Below are 23,429 nucleotides of genomic sequence, written 5' to 3'. Positions count from 1 at the left end.
TTTCAAACTTATTACTAATTTTGATTCTATTTCCTCTAACAGGAAACCTCGCAACCCGAACATTTTGATTTTAATGAAACTTTATACACATAAGGAGGTAAATAGACATAATAGAATTTACAGTTTTTTTTTTCAGTTGCGGTCTAAAAACGATATCGAGTGAAATCACTCTTTATATGTAGCAGTTTTTTATTTTTCTCGATATATCTTGAATACTTTTTGATGATATACATATTGTAAAAAGCAAAAAAAAGTCACTTTGTCATTATTATAACAATGTCTTAAAAAAAAAAAATGCTAAGGAAAAAAACAAAAAATTTGGACAACATCACACGGTGTTCCCAAGCGGTCACCCATCCAAGTACTAACCGTGCCCAACGTTGCTTGACTTCAGTGATCGGACGAGAACTGGTTTTTTCAACGTGGTATGGAAGTTGCCCGTTAAGCTGTGGTACTTGTCAACGATTTAAACAGCGTTATGATTTGGTTATTTTCAAAATTTTGATTTTTTATGTAGCAATAAATAAAAATTATAAGAATTATTAGATCACTGAGCACTCACTGGGCGTTAATTATGTAGAACGAGGTGAAAATCACAAAAGTGAACAGATTTACTAGATTTCGACCAATGAAATCGTAGATACCCTAGGGAATTTTCAGCCATTGGCCGCGTTCAGCAGAACAACTGTTGTCGTCGTCTTCCCAACGCTCTGCGTTGATTTGTTAGTTCTAAAAGTAAGAGCCAATCACGTTCGATTGCCGCTAAACGGTTTGTTCCGCCGAACGCGCCTATTCTTTATACATTTTCTTTATAGGAGTAGAACTCTAGTCTTTCCATTTGTGTTCATGCAATCTTGAATGAACGAATGCCTCATGCACCTGTTGTTTTTTTTAGTTTGCGATTCAAGGAATCGCAAATGCGGAATTACTTAATTGCGGGGATACGTAACGTCACAAAGATCTAGGTCTTTCTTCCAGTTGTCCAGTATGTTTTGACAAAAGTATGCTATTAGCGCACGAATGCGTCTGTTATTATGTAACGCTACTGTTAACGCAGAATATCTCGCGATGACAGTCTAACCAAGTCTAACGAGAGCTCCACGGTGTACACAGTAATTTGTGCCCTGTCCCAGGGTTAGAAAGTTTCAAGTTTCAATCAATGGCGTACCCGGTAATTCTAAATGACAATTCTAACGATTGCACCTGCGACAGCTGATGCACGCTTTATCCAGTCGTTTTGGTTTATTATGAATGCCTGAATGGCCCTGTATCGCCTGACGAGCGCACGTCAATTTGATAGCTCTCACATGTAGACAAGAAGCCTCCTTGTTTCGTCACAGCTTGTCTGAATTTGTGATTCTTTCTTCAATTATATTTATCTTGTCCGTTTCTTCAAGAGCGCGATGTACGGCTCCACCGATCCAGGATCAGGGGTAAATCCAGAGGTTCAACGATGGTTCTCCACAGTGGACAAGGACGGAAGTGGACGGATAACGGCTGCAGAATTGCAGTCGGCGTTGGCCAACGGTCAAGGGGGTACCTTCTCTGACACAGCGTGCAAGTTAATGATTGGTACGTTTGCGGGTTTCGTACATATATTTAGTGAACAAATAGAAGAGAGAACAACGTATCGGAGCTTTAGCTCTCTTCGGCGAGCTGTAAACATATCAACGAATTCTATTTCTTCCGCAGGTATGTTCGACAAAGAGAAGAACGGCACTATAAACGTAACGGAATTCCAAGCTCTTTACAATTACATAAATTCTTGGCTCGGTGTATTTCGTGGCTTTGACCACGATAATTCGGGTAGTATACAAGAGAATGAGTTAAACGCAGCCCTAACACAAATGGGCTATAGGCTTAGTCCGGATTTCATTCAATTCCTTATAAAAAAGAGCGATCTTCGTGGTCATCAGTCCATTACTGTGGACCAGTTCATAGTATTGTGTGTTCAGATACAGAGGTTTACAGGTAATTAGAAATGTTTACATAAAAAGAAGAAAATTTTATGATAATTCTGATATCGTTTATTAATCTAATTAGAGGCCTAACTATAAACATCTGTACATGCAATGGTTTGATAATATTTAGCATGATTTAAGCATGTTTGTTTAACAAAGATACATTGTATGTTACAGAGGCATTTAGGACAAGAGACACAGATCAAACTGGATCGATTACTATTGGATTTGAAGATTTTCTGGGAGTAGCTCTTAGCTGCAGCATATAACGTCTTCATATTTTAATAACAATACAGTTAAAATATTTTTTACACTTGTGTATGCTGAAAAGCAATTATTGTTTAACTTATGCTACAAGTGCTCTATTTTTCTATCTTAGAAGATAATGTAAAATGTGGGTTTAGACATGTAGGTTCTTAGGCTTATAAGAGATTTGTTCTTGGAAATTTCTATTTTCTTTGCCACTAAGCTTTTAGTGAGGTTTATTTATGTTTAGCTATAATGATAAAATTAAGATTGTTAATAAATATGAGAAGCACTAAAATTATGCTTCCTGCTGATCAATACCTCAAATGACAATGAAACGCGTTTATTTTACATTTATGCACGTTAATAAGATTTAACATAGCGTTGAAATAAAAATGAATATCACATGACAATGCAAGATGCATAAAGCAACATGTCCCATGACTTTGTATATTTATTATTTAATGTGTTATATACGATAAAAGCGAAATGACTGGTGTATAATATTTTTACCATTTAAGTAATACTCTTGTACTATCCAATTTTTTTACATTTGTCATACGTGTTTACAATTGCCATCTTTATAAAGATTTACTAGTACAAGGTTTATAAATTTACTGTCTTTATGTGGAGATACAAATAGCTTTACCTGAAATACACATGAAAGTAAATAGGACTTGACATATATAAAGGGTTTTCTTTAAACAGATACTTTGAGAATAATGCAGATGTTTCAAATTTGCGAGACTATAAAATTGTATTACTCCACATGAAACTGGCTCGGGAAAGAATACAAGAATTTGAACGATTACAAAAAGCACGACATCTTCTGGATGCTATTTCATTAATAAACAATTTACTTGCCGATGGTTCTGAAATAGAAATATTATCGCTTGCTGGGATAATAGTGAGGAGATTAAATAAATTAGGTGTGACAAATGTAACGGCAGATAAGGAAAACGGTATGTAGGTATTTGATATATGTGAGTTTTCTTTATGAAACATGTGTTGATGTGTATTATATTCTGTTGCAGAATACTGGTATAAAGATACGAGATTATCGGCTTTGAGACTCACACATAGTGGCATTTATCACTGTTGCACATTTTGTTCTAGTAGTGGAAAAAAGGAAATGACTTGTGGCTGTAGAGGCACCATGCCCGGTAAGGATTAATTTCACAAGTTAAATCTTTAAATAGCAACTATTGAATATGTATCGCGCGCGCGAACCAAAAAGAAAAAAGAAATTAATTTAAAAGTAATTTCTGTAATACTAATTTTATAATATTGTAAAATGTTTAAAATTTATAAAAGAGCAATTTTTAGTAGCTGCTATTCAAAACTTAGATAAGTAAAAACAGAAATAAGAAAAAGAATAAATTAGTTAATTTTTGTAAAGGTGGATACAAAGGCTGTGGCCATGGACATATCGGACATCCAGGCTTTAATCATTGGTCTTGCTGTGGATCTATATTACGTAATGGACGTTGCTTAATTATGCGAAAAACCATGCATCAATTTATATTGTGAATCTTAATAAATCAATAAATATATCTTCTGTATAAGAATATAATTTAGATATTCCAGTTTCCATAAAAATAAAGACATTAATTATGCCTTATATCTTTAATTAAGAGATAAAAATATTATTTCAAGAGATTTGAGTATATTTATATGTGCTCAAACCGATTGAAACATTTTGTAATTTTTGAAACAACTTTATCCTACTGTAGTTTTTGAATTAGAAACTTTCATTTTTGTTAAAAATTATGTAAAATTTTACTTCAAGCAAAAGAGGTAATCTTATATAGTATAATATCTAATTGTAAGTCTATATTGCAACAGCTTATATTGATAATTAAAATTAATAACTTTAAAATACAGAAATGCTTGAGCAAAGTAACAATATGGTTATTGAGCGTCTCTATTAAAAAAAAAAGAGAAGAGTAGAGAAAATATGAAATTTATAACATACTTTTGTATCTTACCTTAATTTTATCACTGTAGGTGACATGTAATAATATATAAACAAATATTCTTTTATTATATCTCATATATAAAATTTTTTAGATACATTCGATACATAAATTAAATGATCTTTACATTTGTATTATTTATTAATACAAATAATAGTTTACATTGTTTACAAATGTTCGCAATATAATTTAACTAAACTTAGATATAACACATTTTAAGTCACACATCAGCCGCAATATAATTTGCTTCTTACTTAATATTAGATTAACCAAATATGTTGAAATTGCATAATAATTTTCATTATTCTAATCAGTCTGTGTTGTCAGTCGAAGCTTTGGAATGTATGCTTTATACCTCAAATGACAATATATACCCTTTTCGCTCATTACTATCATATTAATCACATGACAATTGTTACAGTGTACTAATATTAACAAAAATTAGCTTTTGCACAGTCTTATACACATCAAAGTGTTGCATTTTTATCATACAATTAAAATTAAAAAAATTTATAAGTTCTTAAACATTGTAGTATGAGTTCTATATATGAACTCGCATTTGCACAATGTATTATAGTTTATATAATTTCCAATTTTATATTATATAAAATTACAGTTGGACATACCTGCAAATCTTGGCTATATGGTGTGCTTCTTCAAGATCGTTAGTTGAAAATACGTCGTAGTTGTATTGAATCAATAGATTATTTAGGTACATTTTCGCTTTTTGTAACATCCTCGCTAAGTATGTACCAGCTCTTCTTCCCACTCCAACAGCGTCTTCGCTAGCATGACCTCTGTGCTGCATACTCCACATGCATTCTTTGCACGTTACCTGAAAATTTTGTATTATTGCTTGCTTATTAATTCTATAAAATAACAAGTCGTTCAGTATAATAAATCACAAAAGAATTCGTACGACTTCAACTGAAAGTATCAATCGTTTGAATTCAATTGCATTTCCATTATATATCCTTCTTTTATGCTTAATACAATATTAAAAAGTATCGTATATCTAAGAAGAAAGAATTTTTGTAAACCTGCTGACACGCGATGCAATAAAATCTTAAAGCGTGCGTCGGATGTGTTTGGCATAAAATTGTCCGTCGTACTTTAGTAGCCTCCCACAGTGGTCTCATTAAATGTTTAATTATTCTCGCTTCCGCAAGGTTTTGCTGCTCGTGTTGCCTGCCGCACTCCGAGCAAAAATTGCGTAAACACGTCGAACACTGTATGAACGCCTTGAAAAAAATCAACATGCGGAGAAGTCTATAAAACATTTCTACCTTGCGACGAGATAAAATTTTTAAAGAAATACGATAATAATATTTAGATCGTCACCAGAACTTCGCCTGTGCAGGTGTCGCAAAGTACTCTATTGACCAGTTTACGTCGCACGGTGTCCATAACTAAACGATGTTGCAAGGGATAATGCGGCGGCGGCGGCACGGCGGAATTAGCATTCGGCAAGTGCGAGTCGCATAACGGACACGTTTCGTAAATGTCGGATTGCGCGTACATCCGACCGTCTCGTATTTCGTTCTTTGAAGAAACATTCGGAGCTGCAAGCATACAACAATTCTATCAATGCCTCTTCATAAATCAAAAGTGCGATTGTACGTGACATTATTAGTAACGTTAAAAATTATGAATTGCATTTTCCTTCGTTAAGATTCTTCCTCTCGCCACTTACGTTTGCTCATCAATTCGTAAACGCAAGATAAACATATAGAATGCAAGCAAGGAAGGAGTCTAGGCTCCTCCATTCTCTGCCCACATCTGGGACATTGGAAGTCCGCATCGTGCGGCAATCTATCTGAAAACTCCATCGGCTCCCTCGAGTCTTCCTCGATTTCGCTGGCCATTTTTCTGCGAATGAAGACGGGGGAAGGCTGGTATGCAAAGACGTTTGTATTCGACCGAGGAGCGCGCCTTTTTCTGGAATCCTCGTTGCTGAAAATATTTAAAGTTATTTACATACATCTTAAGAATTAGTAAAGGTCTTAAAAATTCTATTCAAAGTCAACTGTACGATCAATATTTTACATAATATAATAAATTATAATTTTAACTCTCGATTGAAACAGGCTTTATATATTAAATCATGTATCACGTGTTAAATCATATGTTAATAAACTTCATTTTAAGTGAATTTTAAATTCATTTTAAGTAAATTTAAAGGTATCGCTTACCGTTTGTTCGTACATGCCATCGTCATTGGTTCGACGTGAACGAAATCTTCAGTATTTATACCTTTGCTCTTGCCCTCGACCAAATTTGCGTAAATATGATCGCAGCTTCCGAGCTCGCTGTCTGTCGCAGCCCCGCGACCGCAGCAACCTTTCGAAGAGCGTTTTGCCGAACAATTTACGAAATCCATCGATTACAACACGCTAAAAAAATACAGTTAATGAGAATACAACAAACATAATTTTCTCTGACCGATGTCAAAATCACAATAATGACTCACCAAGAAATTAAGGTATAATTAACGGGAGATAACGAAAGAATGAGTCAACGGGCGCACGAAGGCTTCCTACTACTTAAAACTCGTTCTCCTACAGCGTAGCTGGTTAAAAATAACTTTAAAACATAGGCTATGAGCCAAGCGCATGTGGAACTTGCCTTGAAATGTAAAATCTTGAGCTACTGGTCGCGAAGTTGTAGATATCTTTAATATCTAGGTTGTCAATTCGATGAAAAATCTCTCATTCTCCATAAACGTTTGCTAGCGCAAAACGTGGATAAAAATACTTAATATTTATATGCAAAAATTTAGTGGAAAGAGGTTTTCTCCTATAATAATTAATTTTCTCAAGAGATAGGATTAAAAAAAAAATTGTTAGTAAACAAAAATTTATTATATTTATAAATCAGAAGTAACACATAAATATTAAGCGACAATTATTTGTTATTAATCAAGTGGGTATGTGCAAGAAATAAGTAATAAAATATGTATAGATAGTAAATTTTATTTAGTATTCATGTAGTGTAAAAATAAGATTGACAATGTATATATTAAAGAGTAAGCAGTACATACATATAAACGACATACAGAATCGATACAGTGCTTACTACATATCGATTTTAATTGAAATAGCTTCTAAGGCCATAATAATATTCAGATAAGCTCTCAAACAGTTTGACGATCATTTGACGCTGCAACTTGTCGCGTCAGCAATCGTTGACGTAGTTAAAAATCACATAATAGATACAGAATAGAATTGATTAATAATACTTAAGACGAATTAAGTAACATGACGTAGAGTATGAGGTTATTATTATTATCGCATATCTATAAACAAGACTTAAACTCCATCTATGTTCTTAGAGAACATTGTTATCAATACCGATTCTGGAGGCGATCATTCTTATAAGGTACATAAGTCAACTTATACCTTCGTGACTAGTATTTCAGGTTTGGCCAAACTTACACAACTGTGCGCTATTTATCATTGCACTCTATTATCGTTGCATTTCTGAAATTTAGTAAAATCTAGATACATATTGATTACGTTTTATCGTATGATAAATCGTAAATTTATTGTAGTTATTATTTAGTAATTTATTATAGTGTTACCTCATGTCTTTACTCGAGAACCGACTTTGATAAATCCATTCCGAGATTTACCGTTTCTTATATGGCTACCGCTTTTACTCTTACGATGCTCAAACAGAACATCGTCAGAATCGGTGTCCGATTCCGATAACACCATCTTGTTGTGAGTTGAAACTGCGACATGAAGATTATTATAACTTAATAACTAGAATAAATAATTTTTTAATACATTCAAATATTTTCGGATACAATATTTTAAGAGGATATTTCCCAAAATTGTTCGAGTTAAAAAAAGTGGTCATAAAAATTTACAAATAATGAAATTTCTCTCATGGTCTTTCATCTGAATTAAGAACAACATTAAGGCATTAACATTAAGAAGAAAAATTCTACCACTTAGACAATGTACAATGATAATGACAAAATTCAAAATATTAATTATTATTGTCATCTAACAATAAGTAATAAGAGTTACGTACATGCACTGCTATCATCTTCTGGCTCTGGTTGCAGCAAAGAATAACGCGGTGGTTTCTTCTTAGGCCGAAGCAAACGTCTTTTACCGACGCATATCCTTTGACACAAGCAAACAAGACCCCAAATAAATCCAACCCAACATACAACTAATGATAGCAATGCTATTATCACATATAGGATGCTCCAATCTGAAAAGAGAAAAAATGAAAATAAAAGTAAGTTTGAAAGATATAATGTGTATGTATATTGGAACACTATGTATATCAAGTACAAGTAATATGGAATGGAAAGAATAATTTAACATACCACAATTAGAATCTCCATTACCAAAATATTTTTGTATTAAATTCTGCATCCAAAATGCTTCGCATAAGCATTGTCTTGTCTCTTGATCGCATACACCATGGCCTAGATAGAAACATTAACTCCATGAATTATGAATAGAAACTTACGAACTTTGATATATTTATCACTTTTCAATATTATATACCTGAACAATTATTTTGGCATATAGCGGTGTCTATATTGGCAACCGACAGCTGTAAGAGACCGGAATCTTGTAATAACTTTTCTCTCAATCTTTTGACTACTTCTGGACCCGGCAATGCTGTTGTTCCCTTCTTTTTCACGTAAAACATTAAGACGGCCTTTCCAGTATGCGGTTCTGCCCTCAAACTTCGCACGACGATTGAAGCTTCGTCTCGCAATAACATTTGCAGTTTTACTACTAACGAATTCTTTTGCGAAACAGTTAACATGTTAGCTCCAATGTTTAGTGTTAGTTCTACCAAATGCAACAATTGCGGATCTATAGAAAGAAATAGAAAGTTGATTTTTTGTTTAAGTTGTCGCATTATAAAATAATATATTTTTTCTAGTCTGTACTAACCGGGTTTTACAATTACTGATACGGTGTCTTCACTACTCAGACCTTGATCATCCGTTACTTTTAATCGAAAAACATAACGACCAGGAACTATATCTGTTAGCTATAAAAAAGGCAACATAGACGTATGCATTTATGTGTATGCGTATGACGTACATTGTGTATGCAGGTATGTGAGATGAGTCTCAAACAATAAATTAAGCAACAAAACATTTAACACTATTCTACAACTATACGAATGGAGTTCGCATTTTAACTTTACCATTAAGACTGGTGATTTATCCGTATCTTGAACTATAGCGCCAATCGCAAGACTAGATTGATCTCTGGTCCACAGCCATTGTCCTATCCTTAAATCATCACTCGATTGTGATCCATTGATGATTAACGCGCTGATTGGCGCCGTCACAACTTGATCGCCACCAGCGTTCGCTTTGGGAGGCGCATTTTTATCTAGAAAATAAGATTTTTTTATAATACACATCGCAATATAATATACGATTGTAAGGCAGTACTTACTTTGTGTTACCTTCACATTGACCGTATCTGAATCCGCATTCTCGTTATCATCGACAACAGTCAATTTGAATGCATAATCACCTTTGGTTAATTTTGTAATATTTGTAACAGATTCGTTAACTGTGGCAAATTCAGCGTTATTAGGCCCACTGTAATGCCAACAATATATTTATAAATTCAAGATACATGACATGTACTGTAAGATGCAATTTAATTAGATACATTGTACCTTACTTGCTCCCAATGATACAAAACAATCTTTATGTCATCCTTACTTCTTGTACCATTTAGAACAGCGCGAGTTGTCGGTAATGCTATGCTTATATCGTCACCAGCGTCGGCTGCAACAAAATTAATCAATCGAGATTGTATCAAGAAGCGGTACACTTAAAACTGTAAACATTACCGCGCAGTGTTAAAGAGAATTTGATACATTTGAGATATTGACGACAAAAATGATATTTACCCTTTGGCGGTTTATTCGTTGGAGGTTTTACAAACACATGCACTTCCGCTGTGGAAGATTGCTCAGAATCATCCGTTACTTTAAGTACAAATGTATACATTCCTTCCTCCAGATTTGACAATTGTAAGTAAGGTGTTCTTGTGTTCTGCATATCTACCGCTTTATTCTGATCGGATGGACTTTTGGTCCACTCCCAACTCGCTATTCCTCGATCGTCGGTACTTAAATTACCGTTAAGCGTCAATGTATTTTGAGGTAGATAAATGATAACGTCTTGGCCTGCGTTTGCACTGGGGGGATAGTCGATCACTTTTAAGACAGTTATATTGGCACTTGTCGAATTTGTAACGTGATTTGAATCTTCAACTGTTAATCTGCAAAAAAAATATACATATGATTTAGATAAAGAGATTTATATGAAAACTTTTGATATTTTTATCTAAGGAAGGTGTAGAAAAGTAAAAACTTGTCGAGCTATCTCTATACATAAATATTATGTAATTGTATTCGCCATAATATAACACAGTTAGAGTACTAACTTGAAAGTGTAATTGCCGGCAATAAGATTATCTAATTGAAGCGTGGGTGTATCCACAAGGTTGGGTTGATATCCAATCGGGCCTTGCTGCAGTTCCCAATGATAAGAGATGACGCGATCATCATCCTTACTATTCGAGCCGTCCAAGACCGCGCCTGTATTCGGCAGCTTCACAATTTGCGATGCGGGCGTAATTATGGCAATTGGTGCTTGGTTGATACGTTTCGCTAAAATAAAAATTCAGATTTAAAAAAAGACCGATCTCTGACAAAAAGAAAAAAAGAAAATTTTCAAAGCGCTTACGAGGTAAAACGCTGACATTGGCATAAGCTTCTCCATAAGCGTTCGGACTGCTTACAGCTACCTTAAACGTGTACAAGCCTTCCGACAAATTACTTAATTTAACAGTAACACGATTCTGATCTGTCATCGTTCCGGTATGTCCCTCCGGTTGACTGAGCAGACTCCAAGCGTAATTATAATGTTGATTGCCCCGTTCAGCGGGGACGGTATACGCGGACAACGTGACTTCGTTTTCCGGTAATCTCACTTCTTTAGAAACCGCCGAGACTAACAATTGTTTCATAGTCGGCTTAATCGACGTGCTGATATCTTTCACAGTTGGAACTTTCGCTTGTTGCGTTACACCGAGCTCAGCGTCTATTTCATCTATCATTATACAAGTGCCTGCAGCAATAACAGATATAAATCACATTAAAAGCATAATTGATTTCAAATCCACTATTTTTCTAAAAAATAGAGTGGATGTGATGTTAAAGAAAATTATATGATAAATATTTCAGATACATATAAAATTCAAAAATATTTATTCTGGCAAATTGCACAAATAAATAACCAAAACGTGTTATAACATACCAGCAATATTTCGCTTGAAACCTAAAGGACATTGACAAGTTCCGACATCAGTGTCCCCGTGTTTTACACAAATCTCGTTATCTAGGCAACCTGACTGATCCATACAATTGATTATGATTTTGTTTGCTTCATTGAACAATACTTGATCTTGCTCTGTGCCATCTGTACTCAATGTCCTAAATGCGTACAATTAAAGGAAGAGATCATTTTACTATTACTTGTTGCTCGAAATGGAAATACTTTTTTATATAAATACTAGAAATTTATCTAATCTTGAATCGAACCTACCCAACGTTGTCCTCATTGACTTGATCCAAGAAATCGCTCCATACTTTATTACTCTCCACAGGTCTGACCAATACCATGCTCGGTGGATTATCGTTTGCCAATTCGGGCCTGTACAGCGGCACGCACACCATGGAGTTGTCGCACTCTACATGATAGCACGTACCATTGTGCATAAACGCTACGTTACACAAGGGTTTCTTGCAACAGGCCATAACGCAGTCCTGCATGTTGGACAAGTGAATTTGTTGCGTGTAAGTCCCACCGGTCAAATTTCCGCGGGGCAAGTAACTTGTGAACACCCGCGGATATAGGTCCGAGCACAGCAGCTGCACATTCCACAGTCTGTCCAAATCGCAGATGCAGCTTTCGAATAGTAATATGTATAATCCCAGGTGATATATTCCAATCATGTTAGCTGTACAACAGAACTCGAAGTCACACGCAGGCATCTTTTTTTAGTTTACAATACATTGATAGAAACATTTTTTTCCCGAATATAATTATGGTAAATAACGCGTGGTGTAATTAAAATAACATGAAAATAATATAAACCTAGTATATTATATGAGCCATAAAAACAGGTAAGATAATATTTGACAGTTTCAATTATACATAATAAAAATATATAACTAACTAGATAAAACATAATCTCGATTTATGACATAATAGAAAATAATTTCAACACGACACTTTGATATCGACGACATAAATATAAATTATAATTCTAATAAAAATATAATCATGTGTCACATGGAATGTCTCACGATATATCATAAAATATATATTTTAAATAAGTAGATTTAAATTAAATTTTGTTAAACGCGCGTATTATTCAAGGTTGGCAAAATGCGATATGTACGGGGCACGGGCACTTGAGGAAATATCGGATATCAATAAAGCTTTCAATAAAATAGGATTCGTACCTGATAGAATTCGTTCTCGTTGCACACCGATGAAAATGGGACGCTCGTCCGCGCGAAGGCCAAGAAGTGGGATCGTCGCTAGGTTATTCTACAATGACACATGTGTCATTTTCTGCGTCTCCCCGTAGTCCCCGTGGTCGTAAGCCCCTCGCGATCCGTCAACGATTAACTCGCCCGACGTGCCTTACTTTAAAGTAGCCTGGAGACTTGCGCGGCTTATCATATATTAGCAGCATGTTATTATCAAACACAGCCTAGACCATACGGGTGATTATCATATTTCCTGTCGCGCCGTACCGGAATAACGATCGCGCATAATACCGATAAAAGGGGAATACGTACGAGCGCGACTGTACGCCAGTGTCGCGAGTCGCCGAACGAAAAAAATCGGGAGCTGTTCAGCTGTGAGCTGTCAATTACGACAATAGTTTCCGCATTTTACTGCCACCTGCAATACAGAGAACTAATTGTAGAGCGCGTTAATTCGCTGGGTCACGGAAGCGGCCTGACTTATCGGTTTGATTTACTCGCTGCGTCGATAATGATCAACGACTCATTGGATAAATTGTTAAAATTACTGCGTTATCGATTGATTCATTGACAGGTCAAACGCGTTTTCGCAGTTTCATTGACGGCCGCGCGATAGCACCACCGATACATTTTCGGCGGCAAAGTACGGAGTACGGAGTACATACAGGCACTACAGGCAGTACAGCTACGGTGCGCGTGCGGTTCGCGCAATTTACGTGGAAGAGAGAAAGAGTAAAAGAATGAGAGAGACAACTCGTTTCTTCGCCGTGTCTCGCGTTACATGTCGTCGAAGAGTCGTCGCGATCGCTGGCGGGTGAGCCACGGAAGAAGACTCAACGGAGTGTCGAGTATCGGAGTGATCCATCTTCTCGTCGACCACGGTGCAGGCCACGGTGCGGCGAGTACGCGCGCGCGCGCGCGCGCGTCAGTCGCGTCGCGTCTCGCGTCGTCTCCCTCCCCACTCTCGCGGTCCTCTCGCTCTCTTTCACCGCTTTCCTCCCTCCCACTCCCTTTCACTCCTCTCCCGACATGGCCAAGACGTACCGTTAACTCACGCGTCTCTCCTACTATCCATTGATGCCTCCGCCGTCGCGTAACTCGTGCGTGCTCCCCTATACCGTGCATCCCGCATCGCGCGCGTGCAAGGACGCGCGTCCTCCTCGCCTGCCGTCGCCGCCGCCGCCGCTGCGTGCCGCAAGTCTGGGACGAGACGACGCGCGGCGCCGCGCAAACCGGCCGCAGGGCCGTCACGCCGGAAGGTTAGGTGAGTGGAGTTTTTGATGCATGCCCGACACCGTATAGTATACACGCTCCTTTGATTCTCTCGACCCGGCCTGGCTCGGCTCGGCTGGCTCGGCATCGTCGGTCCAGCTCCGTTTCCCTCCGCTCTTCTCCCTCCCGCTCGCCCGCCCGCCCACGGTCCGATCCGGCGGCGATCTGGAGAAAACGGCGCGGCGCGGAGCGGCGCCCGAGCGGCCCGAGCCCGACCGCTCCGGCTCGCCTTTGTCCCCGCGCGTCCGCGGCAGGTGTCGTGTTTACGCGCGCCGAGAGTGCCTTGTTCGCCGCGATCGAAGCCGGCTCCCGTCCCGTCCCGATCGCTAGACAGTCGTTCACCGAGCGCCCGACGATACGTCACGTTTCCCGAATTCCGATCGCGTTGTCCGAGTATCGTCGCACTCCGGCGAGCCTGGCCGTCGCGAGAAGTCGGTGAGTAATTAAACAAACGATCCTCCGGAGAGAGAGCGAAGGTGATTTTCGGTGACGTTCGGAGGCCGATCTGCAGATGCATCGCGTTTGTTATTTTCGTCAGCTGTTCACGCGCGCGCGTATGTGTGTGTCGTCGACAAAGCGTGTCCCAGAGGGGACCGCGTCCTTTCACCGGGGATATTTAATTTCGTCCTGCCGAGCCGACACGTCGGGGATTAGAGAGAAAATCCGAGTTTTCGCCGCTCGGCTTTCCTGTCCGCCGCCGCCGCCGCCGTCGCGTGTCGTCGTGACGACTGATATCTGCTGAACGCGATAACTCGAGACTTTTTAACCCTTAAATGCCACACCTCTCAAGAATCTCGTAAATGACACATAGGGTCTAAAAGACCCCAGCATGAAAAATGTCTCCTTACTTATTGATTTTTTGATATTTAGTTATGAAAATTATTTTCAATGTTGTTCAAGGCTTAGAAAAGAGAATAAAATGCTTATATTGTTAAAATTTCAATTTCAACGTAGTATAAAAAATTAAGATCGCCAACAGTTAAAATATTGGCTCCAAAATAAAAAAAAATAAAAAATAATAAATAAATAAATATGAGCTCCATTTTTGGCGGGAACATTTGAAAATATATCATTCTAAAGGGTCTGGGGTCCGCTGGACCCCGGGTGGCATTTAAGGGTTAATCTGGTCTCCGCGATTTGACGCGTTTTATGTATATACCTCGTTACGAGCACGGGCTTTGCGCGATGGCGAGGATCGAAGGCGTTCGAATCCCAGATGGAACATGAATAATGATTAATGACATCATGCTGACGTCATCCTGACTTTATTCATTTAAAGATCAAGATCACTTTGTCATTTCGATCTGATATCGCGACTCTTCGTTCATGCTTGGAGATCCGTCCGTCTGGAGGATTAGAACCTCTCGCTCGCTCGTTGACACGCGCGAAAAAATTCCGAAAAACCGTATCCGGAGAGCTCGAGAATCGTTTCCTTCCTCGTTTCCTTCTTCGTTCTCGCCCGCGAGATCGTTAGTATCGTTACACTCCGCTCCTCCGCTCGTGATGCATCGCGGCGTAACGCGCGCGCGGCTCGACGGAAACGCGTGCGTTCGCACCGTATAGATCGATCCATCTCGAGACGGTCTACGAGAGAGAGAGAGAGAACCGCGGGATAATTGGCGAGCAATTTGCGAAGCGTATCCAGTATCTGATCGGGGATTTCTTTTCCGTGTAGCATCACCAGGATCTTCTTCCTCCTCGTTTAATGGCACCTGCCTATTCTTGCGAAGGTCAATGCGGCCAGGTAACATCTGGATACTTTTTTACGTGTAGATTACGTCAGAATGTTGGCGATAACCGCATCGCGCGTGGCGCGATATGAATGTTCACGAAAATTAAAGTAATTCCCACGAGTGTGTAAAAACTACGATCGCGCGGTTGGAAAGAGAGTTTTGATGAATTAAAAGGATGCGGATAAATAGAGAAACTTGTACAATACTTTCGATAAATTTTTATAAATTCGACTTTATTTTGATGTTCGATATTTAAATACTTTTGCATTCTATGACTATATGAATTTTTTCTTGATTTTCGTATCTCGTATCTTTTTTATTTTGTTTCCTTGTGTTGATGTTCCCTTATTTCGACTTTTGTTTAATTTAATCATGTTTTTGTTTACGCAATCAGCGTAATCATTGCCGGCTCTTATTGTCCCGCTTATTTTTTTCTCTTTTATTGTATATCGTAAAACTTGGTACCTATACACAGAGGCGGAATGCCGTGTGACAGGTTTCCTTAAAATTTGATGAAATGTTCTTCACGTGCTTCGATAATTGAGTCTCGGACTAAATATATAGCATTGAAGATACCGCGAAGAGAAATATTTCGGTTGTATTACATATTCTTCTCGTTATTTTTATATTTCTCATACATTGCCCATTAATAGAATTCTATCGACGGATAGAAGTCGCAAAAATGCATCGAAATAAAAACATAACGCATAAAAAATGTAAAAATGTAAAAATTTCAAAAAGATTATATAAGGACAGGAATATTCCGTAATGACAAAGCACTTTGATAAGAGTATCACTTTGTTGCAGTTTCAGTAATTATTGCAAATTTTTTGATAACGATGCGCGCGTTACTTAATTGCTTTTACGGTATATACAAGTACTTTAAAAAAATTTTCTGCTTTTAAAGTTTATTTAGATTTCTTATCTAAAAGTGCGTAGCTAAAAGTGCTCTCTTTCGTTAAATAAAATTTAAATTTTTCAAAAAGTGAGGTTCTAGTAAGGTAAAACAAAATTTTCAGATGAAAATATGCAATAGGACGGAAAATAGACAACATAAAAAGGTGTTTGAATTGTGTAGAATTTTGAAGAATATGGAAAAAAATGCAATTTTTATTTCATGCATATACATTTCATCGAAAAGATATCTGAATAACGGATTCCTGAATCGATTTGAGGCTGAATCTTTTGTAAATTTGATGAAATTTTTTTAAACTAAAACCTTGGTAATAAAATTTTTATTTAAAAAATAAAAATTTGCTGCCAAATGGGGAAATAAGATTCTAATTCAAATGGAGCAGTAAGATCTTGTTACTTAATTGCATCCTAGAAAATTTATAGATTCCGGAAAATAGTAAACACGATACAAGGTATCTTGGATCTTTGAAAACGATAATTCTCGGCAATGTTTCTTGACAGATTTTTAACTTTTAATAGCATTTGAGTAATTGTGACTTAAGTCAATCGTTCTATTAAGTTATTTTTATTGTTATTGTTAAATTCTCATTCTGTTGAAATAAAATCAGCCAAACGTTAACTGGAAGATTAGATTCTTTATCTATATTCACATTTTTTATTTTGTCAAAATTTCGTTTTTAAAAAACCAAGTACATGCTTTACGAATCCCAGTCAAATAAAAGGCCTAATGTCCATTTCTACCAACGTAGATTAACTTTAATCTCGGTTTAACTTACTTTTTTTAGTTGTGAAAATGAGAAAGGGATAAAAAGTAAATTAAACCGAGATTAAAGTTAATCTGCAGTGACAGAAATGGATACAAACCTTTCGAAATTACATTTTCCGGGAAGATTGATGCACGTTCGATCATATTACATGACGTTTCTTAATTTGTTCTTAATTTGATGTTAGACCTACCCTGAACGAAAACAAGTTAAGTTGTGCGAGGTCACAGCTCGGCCGTGAGGATAGCTCGCAATGGGAGCCAAGAGAGTATTTAATCTCTATGTAAATAAGAGCGACCGTGATACAGTGACCTGTCAACTTTCCGCGTTCTCCTATTACGGCAATTAATCCGTAGCTACGTGACTATTTATCACTGTAGGACGTTATTGACGTTTCGAAGGCACTTGCTGCGTAAATCTTTTTCCCCTTTTATTCTTCGTTGAGAAAATTTTTACCTAGAACGTAAATGCGAGTAAATAGATTCTTATTTAATTTGAACTATATTTTTATTTTATAATATACACACACGAAAATAAAAGGAAATTGAAAATCGAAGATACTTTGCTAAATTTGTTTCCAAATTTATTGAAGAAACTATTTCTCAAAATAACGTTTATCAATTAAATTATTATTTTAATTCAAGACATACTCTATAAAATATATGAAAATTGGGAGAAAATTGAAAATCGAAGGTACTTTGCTATTTACTTCCATATTTATTGAAGAAGCTATTTCTCGAAATAACGTTTATCAATTGAAAAATTTCTTCTCCGGCGACGATTTATTTTATTTATACATTCCAGATAAAAAAATATCGATCAGATCATAACGTTTGTTACGATGTTTAAAATACGACGTGTATTTAATCGCGAAATTTTGCGTCAATTAATGCTCGCGTAGTTAATTTTATTGAGGCAGTTTCGTGGATTTCATCGCGAACAGCTACGCCGACCGATTCAATGACCGAATTATCGCGAAATAAAAGTGAGTTATGTATGTATACATGAAATTTGTGACATCGCATCACCGATTCACCGGGGAGCTCACAATCGACTATCGCTGTCCGAATTGATCTATCGATTTCTCTGATTTATTCCTATCACCGCGCGGTAATAGATAGCATAATCTCGTTTTACAGTTTATCGGACGGGATTTGCCATCACAACGCTGGCTCTTCTTACACAGTGTGCTACATATACGCGAACGTGATTACAATAGCTCAATGAGGCATTACCTCGACTATCGACGTCGTTATCGACGTTAATATAAATACGATTACGCCTTTTCCGTATACGTCGCACGCGGTTTTACAACCGCTCTCTTTTATCAAGGCGTTTACGCTTTAAGTGCCGCGGCTCGTCGACTGAGATTAAATCGTCTTTCGATAAGGACAAATTCTCGAAGGCCACGGATATTAACCGTGCGCGAATCTCGACTTTAATGAAGTCGCGGCTATTATTAATCGATCGCATAGTGAATCTTCTCTCGCCTTGACTTCGTCGCTGGCACGTTGTCCTCGAGGCTTATATTTATAGACGGTGCTGTAAAGAGAGTACGCGCGATGGTTTTGCATGGTCTCGCAGGTGTGCGCCTCCGATAAGATGATAAGATAATTTACGTGTAAATATCGGAGAGACGGTGCCGCCTTTGCGCTTGATTACGTTAAAAAGGCGCGAAGCTGTTGGAAACGTGTTAATTAGATGTGTCATCGGTAATACAATCGTTTGCGAGTACGAGGAAAACGTATGCGTCATTTGGTATTCATTTCTCATTCCGATCGATGGTCCTCGTATCAGAAAGATGTTAGTCTTGTTCCTCATTATTTTTTCAATGTTGATGGATCTGAGTATACGAATTAGAATAATTAATTTTGTTGGAACTTGTGTTAAAATTTCAACATATTGATCCTGTTTATGTAACTACTAATCCCGAGTGAAAATGGAATTACTATATTATTATTGCATAATATGCGTCGCAAGATGCAGCACTGTTAAATCGGCTTATGTAATATTTGCTGAGAAATCGTTTACGTATTTTCACCGTTAAACTTCGAGACTCTCCAAAAATCTCCAATAATTCAGCAATCGTTAATTACATTTCGTAGTTTGTTATTCCGGCATACATTCCGTCCGTCTGCGTGTAATATTAACGTACTGCATAATTTACAGTTGCTGCAACAATTGCGATAATTTATGCAGTGCAAAAATACCGCGCAAAAATACCTCGACGTAAATAATTACAAACGATACAAACAATTCGATAGGTATATTCGATTATCCGGCGGAGAAAAGCCGAATTTCGCGTCATGTTATTGTGATATGAGCGTGCGAGGCGCGTGTGTGTGTGTGTGTCAGGAAGCCTTCTTCGCTTGAAAATATCCTATTAAACAAACCGTGACAGAAGACTTTCAAGCGCGAACCTCCGATCTGTATATTTGTAAACTTGTAAACATGCTTACCGTGTCGGTAGACAGGTTAATCCGCGATTGTTTAGATTTAGTGTCAAGGTATAATATTTTTGGGAATGCACCTTACGTCGCTTATCTCTCTTTCTCTCTCGTAATAATTTCTACATTATGATTTTACATGATAATTTGTAACTAATTATGTTTTATATTATTTTAATTTCCGTCTCCCTTTTGATTCTTATTCATTAAATTATATTTGTATTTACAATTTGTAAATATTTACAGGTTTTGACTATGCAAACATGCGTAGTCAAACCGACATGCGATACACACCATTTTACACGTATCACAGTCCGAATAATTTTTCGAGAGATACGATTAAGCGAGTAAATAAATATCCTGCGCATGCACACGCAATCACTTTGAATTTATTACTTTAATGAAGTTAAAATCGTAACAAGTCGACCGCTAATAATCGAATTTATTATCCAAGAGATATCGTTTGTCAGGTTCAGTTCACGCCAGCCCATTTCGCCGTCTTCTATGTTTTCCACTACTTTGCCGTATTGTGCAAACCCTGCGAATTCCTTCGTCTCGCTATTCTCGCGCATATATGCGACAATCGTCTACGAACAATCACTCCTTACACGTTGTGTCGCACCTCGTAGGATCGCCTTACAGTAACGCGTCTTACGTCGTCTTGTTACACAAGTTAATATAGCACCAACAAACGATAACAAACGATACATTATTTGTATGACACATAATGACGTGTACTTATTATGCATATATTTATGCATAATATTTATGCATATATTATGCGTAAAACATAATTTATCGTACCGACGCGACGGTCATTAAAAGAATACTCGTTGCATAGATAAGATGCTTTTTAAAAGGCAAATCGAGTGATATTCTTTATTTAATTTATGACATATCGCTCATATTTACACTGTTGGAAAATTTGTGTTAAATATAACATAAATTACATGTCCCAAACGGTCCACTCATATTTTTGTGTTAATTTAACATAATATGGATGTGTTAAATGGTAACATCGATACCATGTTGAAATATTTCAACAGAAAGGAAATGTAATTCTAATCGTAATTTGAGGTCAATTATGTGTAAAATTAACATAACTTTTATGTTAAAGTTAAGATTGTAAGATAAAATCAACACTCTTTTTCTGTAAATTTTAACACATTTAATAAATACATTCAAATTGTGTTACTTTAACATATTTTTTAAATTATTTTAATAATTTTACATTTTAAATTTGTTAAGTTAAATTAACATAGCAGGCATATGTTAAATCTACACATGTATGTGTTGATTATTTTACACAAAAATTTTAACAAGGACCTTTTTTAACAAAACTACAAAATTTTCCAACAGTGTACGAGACAGTCGCGTTATTTTTAATACCCGCAATTGTCACGTAAAAATCTTGAGTATAGCCAACGATAATAATTATGATCTCATGCAGTTATTAGCATATTATTTGAATTACTTGTAACATCTGATATTTATTGATCGATATCAATGTTATTTCAGATTTTCGTTGCATCGTTTAGCAATTAGCTAAATTAATTTTAGTAAATAAACAGATAATTGTTGTAGCAGTTAAATTAATTTGTCGCATTTCGATGTTGATCGCAACTTCCGGATATTTCAGACTAAAAAGCGGTTCTGTTCGTCAACGAACGTCACGATCGTCATCTCTGACCCGGGGACATCGAAGTAAAGGTCGCTTTAATTAAGGACGATAAAACAAATCGCGTTGTTGGTGCTTACGACCCTACCACCGTGTTTCATTATATCTCGTCCGTCGATTATCGGTTTACGTTGACCGCGATTCCATCGATTCTTTCCGCGCGCACTTAAAAGTTCCCGCGGGTCAATAAATTCGTTAATTATATACGGGGCGAAACGGGTTATGCTGCTTCTGCTAGGGCGATCGCCAAACGATCGCTGAATAATGCATGCGTACATATACGTAGGATCATGCAACACCGATACACTTTAATGGCCGATTGAAACTTAATGAGGAGCCACGCCGGAAGATTGCCCGGTAGCGTATTTTACGAAGCCCCCAGGAGAGCCGCGAAGGCAGAGCGGTAATTGTTCCCTCCTAGAAATTATCCGGCCAGAGAACTGGCGCGTTTATATTCTACCTCTCTCTTACATTCATCTTCGCCTCGATACAGTTTCCATCAGACACACAACGCAGCTGAACTCGCTAACACGGAAAAGATTCAAAATTTTCTTCCCAATAATTAACCCTGCGAAAATTTCGAGGGAACTCTTCAAGACCGCTCGGAACTTTGCAAACGAGCTTTATGAGTTTGCATTAATATGCATCGCTTAGAGAAACTTTTAATCTAGTTTATATACAGTCACCTAATTTCTAATCCAGTTATCCAATTATCCGCGAACGCTTTTAAGCAAACTCAGTATGCCCGTCCACTTTCAGTTCTTAAAATACATTTTGAGTTAGCGCGAAATAATGTAATCTCATTACATCACGTATCTATATCTTTCGTTCGGCTATGCTCTATCGTAACAGCATTATGCAATGTAAAAGAGGATTATGTATAACATACAATACATACCGGTTTATCTGTGGAAACCGCTGTACAACGCTGTCGTGTGACTAAACTAAATTGATAACGGGGCGAGTGATGGCACAGTTCTGCGTTACACCGTTGGGAAATGTAAACACGCGAGTTATTCTGTGTAAATCTAATCTAATTACGGCACATCCGGACGATACGCACACCGCGCGCGCGGAACGTACGTGTCGTAGGTATATCGTTAGCAATTTGAAATTTCCATGCGAACTCGTTACCGGGAAATCTCGAATTCCGCCGCGGGGGTCCGCAATCAGGTCGCGGAGCGGAAATTATTTTCTGTTTGGCTCAATCTCCCCGCAGAGGCCGCGTGACGAGGGTGCTAATTACGATGTGCGATCCTAAGCCGCGACCGTAGCATGGATTTTCGGGCCGGATACTGTTAACAACGATGCTGTTTAACAGATGCTTATTTTGCAGAAGACTTAACGGCGACGAAGCGATCGCGCGTCGTAGATCGTGCAATTTGCACTTTTCTCATCCGCGTCATGGTGTATGATTTTATGTCGCCGGCGCCGTTCTTCGTCCTTGATTTTCAAAGATAGCAGACCTGCAATTTGCGGCTTTATCCTTTGTATTGTATACTTGATTGTACCGCGGTTCTTTTTACGTCGTAATTACTTTTAAAAGTTATATTTTTTAGTCATTAGGTGTTGGACGATAAACTTAAAGTTGATTACTATGAGAATAGATATTTTAATCTGTTAAATTAAGCTGATAAATTACAGTGCTATTTTAACATTTTTATTTTACGCTCGTTTATAAATATTCACGGATTATTTATTAATTGAAGAAGAAAAGAGTAGTTTGTATCTTTAGAGCTTTTCGGTCTATTTACAAATTATTGTTGAATTATTCAGTAATAATATTAAAAGAAATAACGTTATTATTAAATAAGCTTTAAATAAATATATGCTGTTTCTGTTTTGTGAACTTTTAACATTTTGCGCTCGCCAGTT

General features: G+C 37.1%; 5 protein-coding genes and 1 non-coding gene across 11 annotated transcripts in view; 3 read left to right on the top strand and 3 right to left on the bottom strand.

Moving 5' to 3' along the window:
- Nucleotides 1-320: 320 nt before the first annotated feature.
- On the bottom strand, nt 321-439 carry LOC139782487 (5S ribosomal RNA). Its single transcript, XR_011720897.1, has one exon. It is a non-coding gene; the product is annotated as a 5S ribosomal RNA (ribosomal RNA).
- A 397-nt stretch (nt 440-836) lies between these two features.
- Nucleotides 837-2,527, top strand: Pef (penta-EF-hand domain containing protein peflin). 3 transcript variants are annotated; one of them, XM_071719183.1, is made up of 4 exons: nt 837-985; nt 1,398-1,572; nt 1,693-1,971; nt 2,139-2,527. In XM_071719183.1, the coding sequence occupies exons 2-4, from the start codon at nt 1,404-1,406 to the stop codon at nt 2,228-2,230; spliced, it is 540 nt and encodes a 179-aa protein (XP_071575284.1). In that variant the 5' UTR covers nt 837-985; nt 1,398-1,403; the 3' UTR covers nt 2,231-2,527. The 3 variants fall into 3 exon arrangements, with proteins under 3 accessions (XP_071575284.1, XP_071575278.1, XP_071575273.1); XM_071719177.1 differs by having other exon boundaries at nt 842-1,001; XM_071719172.1 differs by having other exon boundaries at nt 854-1,171.
- Nucleotides 2,528-2,881: 354 nt separating this feature from the next.
- On the top strand, nt 2,882-3,780 carry LOC139780526 (uncharacterized). Its single transcript, XM_071719186.1, has 3 exons — nt 2,882-3,169; nt 3,242-3,370; nt 3,607-3,780. The coding sequence occupies exons 1-3, from the start codon at nt 2,977-2,979 to the stop codon at nt 3,735-3,737; spliced, it is 453 nt and encodes a 150-aa protein (XP_071575287.1). The 5' UTR covers nt 2,882-2,976; the 3' UTR covers nt 3,738-3,780.
- Nucleotides 3,781-4,225: 445 nt separating this feature from the next.
- On the bottom strand, nt 4,226-6,792 carry LOC139780500 (E3 ubiquitin-protein ligase TRIM45). Its single transcript, XM_071719165.1, has 6 exons — nt 6,654-6,792; nt 6,376-6,576; nt 5,877-6,136; nt 5,525-5,745; nt 5,224-5,424; nt 4,226-5,018 (listed from the first exon to the last, which is right to left on the bottom strand). Exons 2-6 carry the CDS (start codon nt 6,561-6,563, stop codon nt 4,794-4,796), a joined length of 1,095 nt encoding a protein of 364 aa, XP_071575266.1. The 5' UTR covers nt 6,564-6,576; nt 6,654-6,792; the 3' UTR covers nt 4,226-4,793.
- Nucleotides 6,793-7,139: 347 nt separating this feature from the next.
- LOC139780412 (dyslexia-associated protein KIAA0319) lies at nt 7,140-13,139 on the bottom strand. The gene is made up of 15 exons (XM_071719050.1): nt 12,716-13,139; nt 11,793-12,207; nt 11,505-11,680; nt 10,932-11,315; nt 10,630-10,855; nt 10,091-10,464; nt 9,854-9,965; nt 9,625-9,773; nt 9,368-9,558; nt 9,109-9,208; nt 8,710-9,027; nt 8,526-8,627; nt 8,222-8,407; nt 7,764-7,916; nt 7,140-7,662 (listed from the first exon to the last, which is right to left on the bottom strand). Exons 2-14 carry the CDS (start codon nt 12,200-12,202, stop codon nt 7,765-7,767), a joined length of 2,880 nt encoding a protein of 959 aa, XP_071575151.1. The 5' UTR covers nt 12,203-12,207; nt 12,716-13,139; the 3' UTR covers nt 7,140-7,662; nt 7,764.
- A 266-nt stretch (nt 13,140-13,405) lies between these two features.
- The window catches only part of Fdl (fused lobes), a 38,094-nt gene continuing 28,070 nt past the window's right edge, over nt 13,406-23,429 (top strand). The window contains exons 1-2 of one of the 4 annotated variants that reach the window (XM_071719075.1): nt 14,261-14,452; nt 15,693-15,761. The gene's annotated coding sequence lies outside the window, so the exon portion shown is untranslated. Of the gene's footprint in view, nt 14,010-14,260; nt 14,453-15,692; nt 15,762-23,429 lie in introns of those variants that run through there. The other 3 variants (XM_071719104.1, XM_071719069.1, XM_071719066.1) reach the window with 3 other exon arrangements.

The sequence above is a fragment of the Temnothorax nylanderi genome, unplaced genomic scaffold, assembly GCF_030848795.1.
Source record: "Temnothorax nylanderi isolate EJ_2023f unplaced genomic scaffold, tnyl_v1.0 TNYL_tig0007_pilon, whole genome shotgun sequence".
NCBI lineage: Eukaryota > Metazoa > Arthropoda > Insecta > Hymenoptera > Formicidae > Temnothorax > Temnothorax nylanderi.
This window is presented reverse-complemented; position numbering and strand designations above follow the sequence as displayed.

Bases quoted from the DNA above. Each gene is read 5' to 3' on its own strand.
- LOC139780412 (XM_071719050.1), bottom strand. From the start codon at position 12,202: ATGATTGGAATATATCACCTGGGATTATACATATTACTATTCGAAAGC. The intron at 9,966-10,090 runs GTAAATATCATT...ATTTTGTTGCAG, and splicing joins AACGAATAAACCGCCAAAGG to CCGACGCTGGTGACGATATA. The intron at 9,774-9,853 runs GTACAATGTATC...TTGGCATTACAG, and splicing joins TATCATTGGGAGCAAGTAAG to TGGGCCTAATAACGCTGAAT.
- Pef (XM_071719172.1), top strand. The intron at 1,573-1,692 runs GTACGTTTGCGG...TTTCTTCCGCAG, and splicing joins AGCGTGCAAGTTAATGATTG to GTATGTTCGACAAAGAGAAG. The intron at 1,972-2,138 runs GTAATTAGAAAT...TGTATGTTACAG, and splicing joins TCAGATACAGAGGTTTACAG to AGGCATTTAGGACAAGAGAC.
- LOC139780526 (XM_071719186.1), top strand. From the start codon at position 2,977: ATGAAACTGGCTCGGGAAAGAATACAAGAATTTGAACGATTACAAAAA. The intron at 3,170-3,241 runs GTATGTAGGTAT...ATTCTGTTGCAG, and splicing joins AACGGCAGATAAGGAAAACG to AATACTGGTATAAAGATACG. The intron at 3,371-3,606 runs GTAAGGATTAAT...ATTTTTGTAAAG, and splicing joins CTGTAGAGGCACCATGCCCG to GTGGATACAAAGGCTGTGGC.
- LOC139780500 (XM_071719165.1), bottom strand. From the start codon at position 6,563: ATGGATTTCGTAAATTGTTCGGCAAAACGCTCTTCGAAAGGTTGCTGC. The intron at 6,137-6,375 runs GTAAGCGATACC...AAATATTTTCAG, and splicing joins ATGGCATGTACGAACAAACG to CAACGAGGATTCCAGAAAAA. The intron at 5,746-5,876 runs GTAAGTGGCGAG...GTATGCTTGCAG, and splicing joins TTACGAATTGATGAGCAAAC to CTCCGAATGTTTCTTCAAAG.